Genomic DNA, 12,554 nt, shown 5'->3' with positions numbered 1-12,554 from the left:
AGGAAGTTGGGGAGAATGGACTGGGATGAGGTACAAGGAAACTGGGGAGTAGAGGAAGTGTGTTATATCTTTATTGTGGTAGTGGTTCACAACTGTATAACTTTGTAAAACCTGTCAACATATACAACTAAAATGGTCCATTTTGTTGTATGTGAACCAGTCCTCAGCAGTGCCAAATTTAAAACAAACTGCATGTATATTATGAGTCAGCAGCCCCAAGGACAGTACGAGTTTCAAAACACAGTTCAACCCTGACATAAAACTAGGGCAAGGCCATACGGGAAAAGCAGCCTTTCCATGGTTGCAGAGATCTAAGAATGGTGGGCGCACCTGCTATGGAAGGCCAGGTGAAAGAAGCAAAGGAGACCGGGCAAGCAATATGGAGGGGTGCGTGCTTAGCCGCTTAGACGCCACTCCATATTGGACTGTAGCCTGCCAGGTTCCTCCATCCATGGAATTATCTGGGCAAGAATAATGGAACAGGTTGCCACTTCCTACTCCAGGGGATATTCCCGACCCAGCAATCAAACCTGAGTTTCCTGCATCTCCTGAATTTGCAGGCAGATTCTTTACCACTGTGCCACCTGGGAAACCCAATATAGAGGAAGCCAGACCCAAGTATGTAAAGTCATAAACAGCAGGCACACAGATACGGTCTCCAAATCTCAAAATACCTAGGCCTGAGATATTACTTAAGAATAAATAAATAGGAGCCCTGCTTCACAAAGCAAGAAACTGCATATTAATTGTAAGATGATAATTCATAAAGTGAAAGTGAAGTGAAAGTCACTCAGTCCTGTCTGACTCTTTGCAACTCCATGGACTATATATAGAGTCCATAAAATTCTCCAGGCCAGAATACTGGAGTGGGTAGCCTTGCCCTTCTCCAGGGGATCTTCCCAACCTAGGGATCGAACCCAGGTCTCCCGCATTGTAGGTGGATTCTTTACTGACTGAGCTATCAGGGAAGCCCGATAATTCGTAAAGAGTTTGGAAAAAGTGATCCTTGAAGAACTGAGTGGCTTTGTCACAGAGAGCTCCTCAAGAAGCTGGGCCTTGCTTCTCCTCCCAGGGTGAGCTGGGTGGGTTAAGAAGGGTGACTCTTAGGTTTCCTGTGAGAAGAGATGACATCTGTCCAGGTGGCAACAAGGGCAGTCTGGATGGGCCAGTTTGGAGTGTGCAGTGTGTGAAAGGAGATGGGAAAAGAGCTTCTTTCCTCTTTGTCTGAGTGCTCTCTCCTCCCAAGTCTCCCAAAACAGAAGACCTGAAGCATACAACCCCATATAATCTGTGTCTCTGTACAGTTCTCCTGCACTTCTTCTGTGAGCTCCCAAAGGCCTGTGTCTCCACCTAGCCCAGCACTGGGCACTCAGAAAAAGACGGGAAAAATAAATTCTTTGGGACAAGACTGTGATGGCAATGAGGAACATATTGGTAAGAGAAGGGGTGGGGGCTTAAGGAGGATGGGCTGGTCAGGGTGGGTCATGGAGTGAGGGAATGGAATGGTGAGAGGAGGACAAGTGAAAGAGTGGTAGGAAACAGCAGTTTGGGGCAGTGTGGGACAGGAGGCTAGGATTAGTGGGAGAGAGAAGGACCCGGTCAGAGGTCACTGGGAACACAGGCCAGGAGTAACAGGCAGAAAGTCAACAGGGAAAGGAAGATGAAGCGTCAGTAGCAGAGGTATGATCGGTGGTCACTGGCAGCGAAGGTCAGAGGTCATCAAGACAGAGCAGGTCGAGGTGTGTTACCTGCTTACGAGGAGGCGGTTGTTTGTGGGGCATCTTTGAAGAGGCAGGAAGCATCTCAACACTTGGAGCACCTACAAAACGCTCCTCTGCCTGAGGACAAGAAGTTTGTCCATCCCCTCAATAACGCACAGAAAATCCAGATTCTCTTCCACTTCAATTCCCAGTCTCAGAGGTTCTTTGGGGACAGCCGACGTTGTGGGTCCTCCGCGCCCTTGCAGAAGGGAATCGTCTCCTCCCTCGACGCGGTTACCCAGCAACTAACCAGCAGCCAAGGCGCAGGCGCCTCTGATGCCCCTCCCGGCTCGAGGGGAAGGCGGGGCTAGGCGCGCGGGGAACCACCGGCTCCACTAGGCCCCGCCCCCTCAGGCAAGACGACCGGCGGCCGCGCCACTAGAACTCCTGCATGCGGGAGGGACTCGGTCTCCAGACACCGCCTCCTCATGAATAATGCAGGATTCAGGCGGTGTCCCGGACCCGGAAGTGGAGTTGCCGAGTCACCGCAGTGGCTGAGCTGCTGACAGGAGGCGGCGGCGGAGGAGGAGGCGAGGCAAGACCTGCGGCTTTGCCCGGCCACTGACGCTGTAGCGCTAGGCAAGCCGACGGAGCCACGCCGGCCTCAGCCCGCCTGCAGATCTCCTGCCCCGCGCCGAACCCTCCATCTGCCCGACTGGTCCGGGGCGGCCTAGTCTGCACCACCCACCCGGCACCTGGGGCCGCCGCCCGGCGCGGTCCCCGTCGGCGTCCCCGGCCGCGCCCGGCCCCCGGCCCGCTCGCCCGCCGGCACCATGATGGAGGAGATCGACCGGTTCCAGGTGCCCACCGCGCACTCGGAGATGCAGCCGCTGGTGAGGGGGCGGGCGGCGGGCAGGCCAGGGCCGGGAGGGGGCGCTGACGGAGGGGGAGGGAGGGAGTCAAGCCTTGGGGACTGTGCGGACGCCTCGGATGGGGTAGAGAGCCAAGAAAACGCATCGCCGGGGGAGGGGTACTTGTAGGACGAGAAAACCGTGGGAGAATATGTGGGATGACAGCAAAGAGGCCTGTAAGGGCGGAGAGCACTGTCAGCGGAGGCAGGCCGAGGGAGCTACCGGGAGCGCCGTCGGATGGAACCGAGCGGGGGCACAGTGGTGCACAACGTTAGTGGAGGCCCATAGCGGGGAAAGGAAGGGAACTGTCATGGGGCACCACCGGAGGCAGGCCCAGGGGGCGAGGATGGGAGGTAGGGAGGCGTTTAGACCTAGAGGCCTATGATGCTCAGAGCGGGGGAGGGGGCCAGGAGCAGTCAGTCTGACGGTCGCGAATAGGTTTGTAGAGGAGGAGGAGCCTGCCCGACAGTTCACTGGCAATGGGTGGGAACGCGGGGCCCAGGCCGAGGACCGGTAGGGGGACGGTGTCCATGCAGGACCCGGGGATTCGGTTCTTCTCCGGAGGAGAGTGCACGCAATCTAGGCTGGGGATGCAGGAGCCGGGAAGAGGAGAGCACGGCGGCGAGATGGAGAATCCAGGGCTCAGATGAGAGAGCTCGGAACCGGCTGGAGAGGGGGCGGGGCCGCACAGGAGCCGCCTGTGCCCACCGGTTCGGAAGAGCCCCGAGCGTCCTAGGCCTGCGTGCTGGGAGTCCTTGCTGGGCTCCGATCCGGCCCGCGGTCCGGGAGTCAGGGAAGAATGATGTCATCGCTGCCGGCGCGGAGGGGATGGAAGGGGGAGGGCCGTGCACGGAGGCTGGCCTGGGAGAGACCATTCCCACTGGGGTCGGCTCCCCGTGTATACCTGACTGGCTTGTACATTTGCCCAGGGAGACACGCTGAGGCCTAGCGGCGGCGTCTCTTCCACTGATATAGGGAGAGGGAGAAGGAGGGGAGTGCCTAGGCTCTGTTCGCTTTGCTTTTCCTTCTTTCCCACTTGGAGTCCGGGTGGGAGCTGGAAGGAGGCAAGGCAGGCCGAGAATCGGAAGGTGTGGGTGCGGTATTCTCTGAGCTCAGCTGGAGCTGAACAGAGCTCTCCAAGTCTTGAAGCTCTGGGGTTCCTAACCTTCTCCCCTCTGTGTTAAGTGAACGTGAGGAACAGATTCTACCTTTGCCCCCACCCCCACCCCGGCCCTGGCTGACAGATGTGCTTTGTGGCATTCTGAGCAAGTAATGTGTCCATTACAGCAGCCAAGACAGACCTTGACAGGGACCCATGACCTACTCTAAGCCACACCTTTTGGAGATGGTAGAGGGAATCATTAGAGGCCACCTGGCAGGAGACGCGTCCTTTTTTCCTCCTTTCCTGATGACTTAGTTCTAGGAGCCCAGAGAAGTTCTACAGAAGTGTACAGTATTAAACGGGGGAAAGAGATGCTGATGGACTTTTTTCCTAGCCTGATGCCATTATTGGATTGTTTGAGGGCCAGAAAATCCTGGTAAGAAGTCTGCCCCATGAACCTGAAGAACTTCAGGCTGGGCTAAGAGAATGTTCCTTTCTGGATTACCCTTCCAGCCAACCTGGCTTATCAAGCTAGACTGCCCTTCCAGTTCTTATCTAAGCAAGAATCAAAAGGAGGGCAGATGAAGGAGCAGAGGAAGAGATCCAAGGCATCAGAAGAGAGCACGAGTTGGTTCTTGCCTCCTATCTGGGGTTACTAAGATGGGAGGCAATAGCTGTTTTCCAGGGAGCGGGGAGAAGGAGAGGGTCACCAGGCTTCCCAGTCATCCCTGATGCCTCTGTTATTGAATGAAGTTATCAACAATGGTTTGTTTGAGTGAGTAGTGTCCTCAAAAGACTTCTGAACTATTTCTGGTCTGTGTGGCTCCAGAGTAGAAGTGCTTCTGGCAAGGAGGCAGTTATCAGAAAAGCTCTGACTGACTTTAGACTCTTTTCTTTAAGGCTAAAGGAGCACTTCTCCGCAAGAGGATACTTTGTTGAGGCTGAATCTTACGGAAACAGCAATACAGTCATCCCCCATTCAGGGGTCATAGCCATTGCCCTGCATGCCTCTACCTCCCCATCTCTGTTCCAACGTCAAAGTTGAGGATTCCTAGAACTCCTTGAGCTTCCCAGGTGGCGCTAGGGGTATAGAACCTGCCTGCTAATCCAGAAGACATGAGACGTGGGTTTGATCCCTGGAGAAGGGCATGGCAACCTACTTCAGTGTTCTTGCCTGGAGAACCCCCATGAACAGAGGAACCTGATGGGCTACAGTCCATGGGGTTGCAAAGAGTCGGACACAACTGAAGCAACTTAGCACGCGTGCACACACTCACAGAACTCCTTACATGCTCTTTGTGCTATTGAGACCAATAAAATCTTGTGTGGAGTTTCCCCAAGAGTCTTCATTCTGGGGCATAAGGAATCAAGGTGGCATACTGCAGAAGAGAAGAGCAGAGTAGCTCTTTAGGGGTGTTTGGGTAGACCGTGAAAACCAGGGTCTAAGACTCAGCTGTGACCTAGTTCATATTTTGCCATTATTTATTGAGACCTCTAGGAAATCTCTCTTCTCTGGACTCAGTTTTCCTATTTATGAAGTGAAGACAAACTGTTTCTTTGAATAATACTTCCTTGCTCTTCCAAAGAATATCATAGCATCCTGATGTCATTGTTCCAGCAAATTCATTCACCAAATACTTGGTGAGCACCAGCTCTATTCCAGGTACTGCGCTAGGTACTAGGGACACAGTGGTTAGCAATACAGATATAGCCCTGACTTCTGGAGTTCACATTTCCACAGAAGTTACTGTTCATGCTCACCCCCCTCAGGATGAGGCCCTCTGAAGGCAGAGTGGGGGCTGTTTCCTTAAATCCTGAGGGAAACAGGGCAATACTGGTGTCAGTATCATTGCCCCTTCAGGACCAAACTGTACTTACTGACAGTAGCCTGTCACATAGGGTTGATCAGCAAATAACCCTATCCCACCCTGGAGTGGCTGGAAGAATCCAGGGGCTATTCCTTACTTGGAAAGATGAACTCTAGATGGAAAACATCTTTTTTATTTTACTTGAAAGAGAAAATTTCACTTGAATAGGAGGCCTAGGGGAGTGGCAGGAGCTGGGAGAAAAAGCGCAGCCCGCAGATCTGGGTGTTTCCAAGGTGCTAATTTAAGCATTAGTTCCCTGTGGAAGGAAGAGGAAGAGGTCCCTGTTCTGTTGTTGGTGCTGCTGTTGCCACAGCTGCAGGAGCCTCCTGTCCCGGGTGGGAATTTGCCTGAAGGGAGTCCCCTCCCTCCTTTCCTCATCACACCAAACTGGTATGGCTGCGTCTCTGCAGCTGAACCAGGCCTGGGCCCAGCCCTGAGAGCTCCGCAAGCTCTGTCTCTTTATGAAAGGAATGAGAGCTCCTCTTGGAGACCTAGTCCCTGGGTTCCTCTCCTGCTATGTCTATCTCCTAGACACTCCTGAGTGTTTCTGAGCACAGATTTTCCCCGAGAAACTGCCAGGGACAGGCACATGTTGTATGTCAGTTCTGTGGCCAAGCCACACACTGCAGTGATCTAGAGAGGCTCCCAGCTGTCCACAGTTCACTGTTGAGCAGGTGGGTTGAATTTTGGCTATTGTTTGTATTAGCAGCAGGGATAGGCTCTCTGGCCCTATTGTCTGTCTGCTGGGCTGGTTGGTACAGCCTCACAGTTTATGTCTTCTCTTTGACTGTAATTGGAGAGGAAGAGATTTGGTGCAAAAAAAGTGGGGTGGGGGTGACATATGGCACCAGATGGGGTCTCTGTGCACTTGAGAGAAATACTAGCCTAGTCTCACTGAAACCCAGGTTATCCATGAACACATTTGTTTAGTTCATGAGCATGTGCTCAGTTCCAGGTACTTTACAGATAAAGACAAGTGAGATCTCTCTAGGGGGTGGCCAGGAGAAGGCTGGGCTCATATGGCTACAGGAAGGTTTTAGATACTTGTTAGGAAAGGGTGGAGATCAATGGAGGGCATTCCTGGAAAAGAGGGATACCTCCCAGGGGGAATGCTAAGGTTCTGACCCTTTGACCACGTGAGATTGGAAAAGAGTTTCAGACTCCTCCTGACTCCTGGCACTCTGGGGTGGGGATGGTCAGGACATTAATTTAATGGGTGGGCCACAGCAGCTCCTGAAAGTGGCAGAGGGAACATTGTAAAGCTAGCAAGAAGCCGCTATGGAAATCGACCTACATATATTCTGTGGTTGGGGCACCTTAGGTCACCTCCTTATATCCATAGGAAGATGACTCTTCAGTTTAAGAGTGGATTCTCCTAGTGGTCCACGTAGTTCACGACCCAGCAGCATTTCTCAGGCTCTGAAAGAGGCACACCCTTCTCTCTCTTCCTATATTGCAAAGTGAGGATCAGGTTTGCTCAGACCTCCAGCTCCTCCCTTATTGCTCATCTCCTCAGTCAACAAACACTGCTGCTGCTGCTGGTGCTGCTGCTGCTAAGTCGCTTCAGTCGTGTCCCACTCTGTGTGACCCCATAGACGGAAGCCTACCAGGCTCCTCCGTCCCTGGGATTCTCCAGGCAAGAGTACTGGAGTGGGTTGCCATTGACTTCTCCGCAACAAACACTAACAACCTGCTTTCTGCTAAATGTTGTGCTGGGCTCAGTAGCACACCCTCTTACTCCAGAGATGGGTATACACAGTCAAGACAGATCGAGGCACTCGGGGTAATGAGCCCTGTAAGAAGTAAGAACCAGGTCCACCAAGGCCTCTCATCTAGTGGTCAAAGAAGGCTTCACAGAGGAGACATTGCCGAATGGGCTCTTAGAAGAGGACCAGAAACTTGGCAATATTGTCAATATTGGCATATTTGTCAATATGAGGAGGTGAGGACAAGAGTTCCAGGTAAAGAGCATAAAGGAAGGATCAAAAGGATGCATTAGAATAATTGAAGGCTTACAGTTAAGGAAATAACGTGACCAAATTTGAATTTAGGACTGTCACTCCAGCAGTGGTTGAGAGACTGGAAAAGGTGAGATTGGAGGTTGGGAAACTAATATGAAGGTGGGTACAGTAATAATCTGGGCTTCCCTGGTGGCTCAGACAGTAAAAAATCTACCTGCAATGCAGGAGATCAAGGTTCAATCCCTGGATTGGGAAGATCCCCTAGAGAAGGGAATGGCTACCCACTCCCGTATTCTTACCTGGATAAGTCCATGGACAGAGGAGCCTGGTGGGCTGCAGTCCATGGGGTTGCAAAGAGTCAGATACAACTGAGTGACTAACACACACAATAATAATCTAGGCAAGAAATGATGAATGCCTTCACTAAAGCAGGAGAGGAAGGAACATATATACAGATACAGTAGAGTGGAGAGGTGGGGAGTCAAGGATGACTCCCAAGTTTCTGGCATGGATATCTGGATGGCAAAGAGGTGCCATCACTGCCCAGGGAAATTTGAAGGGTCTGTGTACCTCTTGGCATCAGGAACACTTGTATGGGGGAAGACTGCTTTGTTTTTTCCTCTGCTTTGCTGCTGAAGCTGCAATCTTGGGGTGATGGGGGACCCAGGAGTCCCAAAAACCTGAAGAGCAGAGTGACACTGGCCCCACAGCCTCAAAACGATATGGAGAAATGCACTCACCTGCAAGTGAACGCTTTTCCTCTGTAACCTGCTTTGATGGATGCAAGTGAATTGGTGGCAGTGAGGAGCCATGGTCGATTTTTTTCTTCCCAGCAGCACTTTGATATAGGAAAAATAAAATTCTCTGTTGGTTGTGAGAGTGTTTGATGTTGCAGTTTCTGGCCTGGCCTTGCCTTCTACCATCATTCTGGTCAAACCTCTGGTTTTCTTACTGATTGGTTCACTGATTTCTTCTAGAATAGTTGTATGAGTTATTGCTTCACTTGCAAGAGTCAAAATGGAAAGGAACATATATACAGATGTTCCTTGGCTGTCATAACCTTTCTTCTCTGAGACCAGCCTGGAAAGCTGTGCCTGGTGTAGGAGCAGCACCCAGGCTGCCGTCTTCCAGGCAGGGTAGCAGGCTTCTGGGTTCAGATCGCTCCAGGGTGAGCTGGCTTCTCAAAACACCCTAGTGTAGCCTCTGCAGATGGGCATGTGGTACCAGGAGGTTACCTGGCTCCATGGTGGCTGGGAGACAAGCTGAGTCATCTCCAACCCCCAGCTGCCTGCTGCCCTCGACTGACTATGGCTCAGAGTGAGCAGAGCCTCACTTGAACCTGATCAGCTTCAGGGACCCTCCGCCCTCTTTGAGAGGGCAGATGGAGCCCTTTGTCTGGAAAGCGGACATGGGAGATTCAGCTGCTTCTTCTTTTTAAAAATATGCATTTATTTAGGCTGTGCTGGGTCTTAGATGCAGCACACGGGATCTTTAGTTATGGCGTGTGAACTCTTAGTTGTGGTATGTGGGATCTAGATCCCTGACCAAGGGTAGAACCCGGAATCCCTGCATTGGGAGCACAGAGCCTTAGCCACTGGACCACCAGGGAAGTCCTGAGACTCAGCATCTTGGCTTAGCTGCTTCCTGTCTTCCAGCAGAACCCAGAAGAACTGGTGCAGGAAGCCCCAGAGGAGGCAGGAAGCAGAGAATCAGGCTTAGGGCTAATACCCAGAGGTGCTAGTTGAAGGAAGCAAGAGGCGTGGCTCAGCAGACTCTCAAGTCATTGTTTCCTAAGGAGACTCTGGTGGGAATCTGGCTGTCTGGGCGGGAGAAAGGAAGGAAGGAGGCAGAGCTGGGAGCAGCTCTGGATCTGGCTTGGTTCTGCAGTTCAGAAACTGGCACATGACCCAGAGGCCTCACCCTGGAGCAGCAGAGTGAGCTCCTGCTTTTAGGGAGGGACTCTGGAGTGGGGAAGTTGTCTAGGAAGAAGGCCCAGAAGGTCTGGCCTGAGGAATGGGTAGGTGGGGGCCGTAGAAGATCCCTCTACACTTTACATTCTTAGGAACCAGTTCAAGCAAATATATACTTGTGTTTGTTGTTGTTATTCAGAGATGTCAAATTAAGGATCAGATGGCTGTGTCTCTTGAGGGTGAATTTTAAGTTTCTATAATGATAATAATGTATGTGAGTGTGTATACAAGTAAGAGGGGACTAATGGCTATAAACAGGACTTCCCAGGTGGTTCAGTGTTAAAGAATCCTCTTGCCAGTGAAGGAGATATGGGTTCTAGCCCTGGGTCAGGAAGATCCCCTAGAGGAGGAAATGGCAACCCACTCCAGCATTCTTGCCTGGAAAATTCCATGGACAGAGGAGTCTGGTGGGCTACAGTCCCAGGGGTCACAAAGAGTCAGACAGGACTGAGCGACTAAGCACACACACAACAGTGGCTATAAAGAGTGTTCTCTGAATGACCTTTCTAGCCCTAAGAAGTATTAAGTATGGCAAGAGACTACACCCAGGCGCAAATGAGCCCAGCTACTGTGGTTCCTGGCCTGGTTTTTCCTGTTTTCATCACCAGACTCTTGGCTGTCATAACCAGAGTCCACCCCATCTATATCTATTTGGAGCAGTACCTGAAGGGGTACTTTAACGAAGATTGATTGAATTAATTGCACCAAACTGTGGTGTGAGAACCATATATATTTTACAATGTAGTTAACTTAAACATAAATTATGTGTAAACTATAAATGATTTATAGTTCCCATATTAATTTCCAGTTTTATCCTTACAAAGGAATTAATGAAGCTCTCAGGCAAGCCTGGCTCAGATCAGCATTTCCTATAGTACATTCTTAGAAATATTGGTCCTTTGAGATACTTTATGGGGGGATAAAAGAGTCTATAGACAAATTCCTCTGGGAACCTATATACTCTATCTTATCACAATGTTTGCTAGCATTTTAAAGACTCTGAGAAGCCCTGCAATAAAGAAACTTTTCCAGCTTTGTTTAACCCAGTGTTTCTCAAGCTTATGTAAGTATGGAACTTTTTCCTTGTTATATCTATTAACATCTTACAGAACCGTTGTGTTTTGTGGAATACTCTTTGGGAAACTCTGACTTAGAAATTAGTCTTGTGACTTCCCTGGCAGTCCAGTGGCTAAGACTCTGTGCTCTCAATGCAGGGGACCCAGGTTCAATCCCTGCAGGGAACTAGATCCCACATACCACAGCTAAGACCTGGCACAGAGCAAATCCAACCGGTAGCAACATACCCTAACTTCAAAATCAACTTTTGTTCAGTGAAGCTTTCATTGATTGATCCTTGGAAGGAAAGTTATGACCAACTTAGACAGCATATTAAAAAGCAGAGACATTACTTTGCCAACAAAGGTCCGTCTAGTCAAGGCTATGGTTTTTCCAGTGGTCATGTATGGATGTGAGAGTTGGACTGTGAAGAAAGCTGAGTGCTGAAGAATTGATGCTTTTGAACTGTGGTGTTGGCGAAGACTCTTGAGAGCCCCTTGGACTGCAAGGAGATCCAACCAGTCCATCCTAAAGGAGATCAGTCCTGGGTGTTCTTTGGAAGGACTGATGCTAAAGCTGAAACTCCAATACTTTGGCCACCTTATGTGAAGAGTTGACTCATTGGAAAAAACTCTGATGCTGGGAGGGATTGGGGGCAGGAGGAGAAGGGGACGACAGAGGATGAGATGGCTGGATGGCATCACTGACTTGATGGACGTGAGTCTGAGTGAACTCTGGGAGTTGGTGATGGACAGGGAGGCCTGGCGTGCTGCAATTCATGGGGTCGCAAAGAGTCGGACAAGACTGAGCGACTGAACTGAACAGAACTGAAGCTTAAATTTAATAACCACAATGCCACAGATATATAATGGGATTATTAATCAGTGCATAGTCAAAAAATATATACATAAGCAAAATTAAAAAAAAAATTAGTTTCTGTTCTGATCAAGTCTAGGTTTCTATTCTTCCAAGCTCTTCTGAGCTTGTTTTATAAGCCATACCATTCTGCCTCCTGCTAGTTTCTAATAGGATGTTGCTGCTTTATGTGAGGATCGGAACTGGTTGCAATCGGTAGGAAGTTCTTAGTGAACTTTGGTCAGGTATGGAAGCAAATATCAAATGCCTAGTTTTTTCTCAAGATAATGCTAAGGCAGGGGGTGGGGGGTTGCTTTCCTTCAAGTCGCTCTACTAAATGCTGCTTTGGTGAAACCAGCAAATTTTCGCCATTAACTTTTCTTTTTTTGACAGCTTCACTGAGATATAATTCCTGTACTGTACACTTTACCCATTTAGTGTTTTACTTTTAATTGTGGTGTGGCTGCTGCATGCCTCAGTTCTGTTCACCCCTTATTCCAGTGCCCACTGATTAGTCCTGGCTGCCTGGAGCATGTGTTAAGGTGAATTCTGAGACTAAGTCCTGGTTCAAAGAGAAACAGTGACCTGATTGAGCTCTCATGTCTGCCATAGTCTTCAGTGAGGGGATGCCAGTTCTAGTGTTCTGCTTGCCATAACCTTGCATCGTCATAGCCATCCTAGACGAGCAATGCAGGAAGGGAATTCTCCTGGAGATGGTAGCAGGCTTAGCAATCTGTTTCACTGAGGGCTGGAGTCTTAGGATATGGCTCCTTAAGAGATGAATGGAGAAAACTGATCTTTCCTACCCTGATCTTCAGCATGGGTTTTTGAAGTATTGACTTGATAATAAAGGTAACAATACTCTGGAAATAAATAGGCCATGTAAGATGGAATAACCTTGACTCTGCTGAGCAGAGAAGAGGGGAAGAGAGGCAGATTCAGAGAGAGATCTCATAAATATCTCATAAGCGGTTGGCCACACTAAAGATGAAACTATAAACCCACAGCCAAAGGAGCAAGAAGAAGAAGTAGGCTCCAAGAGGAAATCCTTAAGCCAGTAGTTATGGGAGGGGAGAGGCTCTACTGTGGGCTATACAGCCTTAGCGTTCTGTTACCCAAGCTAAACAGGCT

General features: G+C 50.0%; 2 protein-coding genes across 6 annotated transcripts in view; one reads left to right on the top strand and one right to left on the bottom strand.

The window, feature by feature from the left end:
* DNAI1 (dynein axonemal intermediate chain 1) overlaps nucleotides 1–2,036 on the bottom strand; it is a 69,282-nt gene extending 67,246 nt beyond the window's left edge. For both annotated transcript variants that reach the window (XM_005684075.2, XM_005684074.2), the window contains exon 1: nucleotides 1,749–2,036. In XM_005684075.2, the coding sequence (XP_005684132.1) occupies nucleotides 1,749–1,802 (54 nt within the window). In that variant the 5' untranslated portion in view covers nucleotides 1,803–2,036. The remainder of the gene's footprint in view (nucleotides 1–1,748) is intronic.
* FAM219A (family with sequence similarity 219 member A) overlaps nucleotides 2,223–12,554 on the top strand; it is a 60,965-nt gene continuing 50,633 nt past the window's right edge. For all 4 annotated transcript variants that reach the window (XM_018052384.1, XM_018052383.1, XM_018052381.1 and 1 more), the window contains exon 1: nucleotides 2,223–2,593. In XM_018052384.1, the coding sequence (XP_017907873.1) occupies nucleotides 2,534–2,593 (60 nt within the window). In that variant the 5' untranslated portion in view covers nucleotides 2,223–2,533. The remainder of the gene's footprint in view (nucleotides 2,594–12,554) is intronic.

The sequence above is a fragment of the Capra hircus genome, chromosome 8, assembly GCF_001704415.2.
Source record: "Capra hircus breed San Clemente chromosome 8, ASM170441v1, whole genome shotgun sequence".
Classification (NCBI taxonomy): domain Eukaryota; kingdom Metazoa; phylum Chordata; class Mammalia; order Artiodactyla; family Bovidae; genus Capra; species Capra hircus.
The sequence above is the reverse complement of the archived record's forward strand: the minus strand, read 5'-3'. Positions and strand labels throughout refer to the sequence as shown.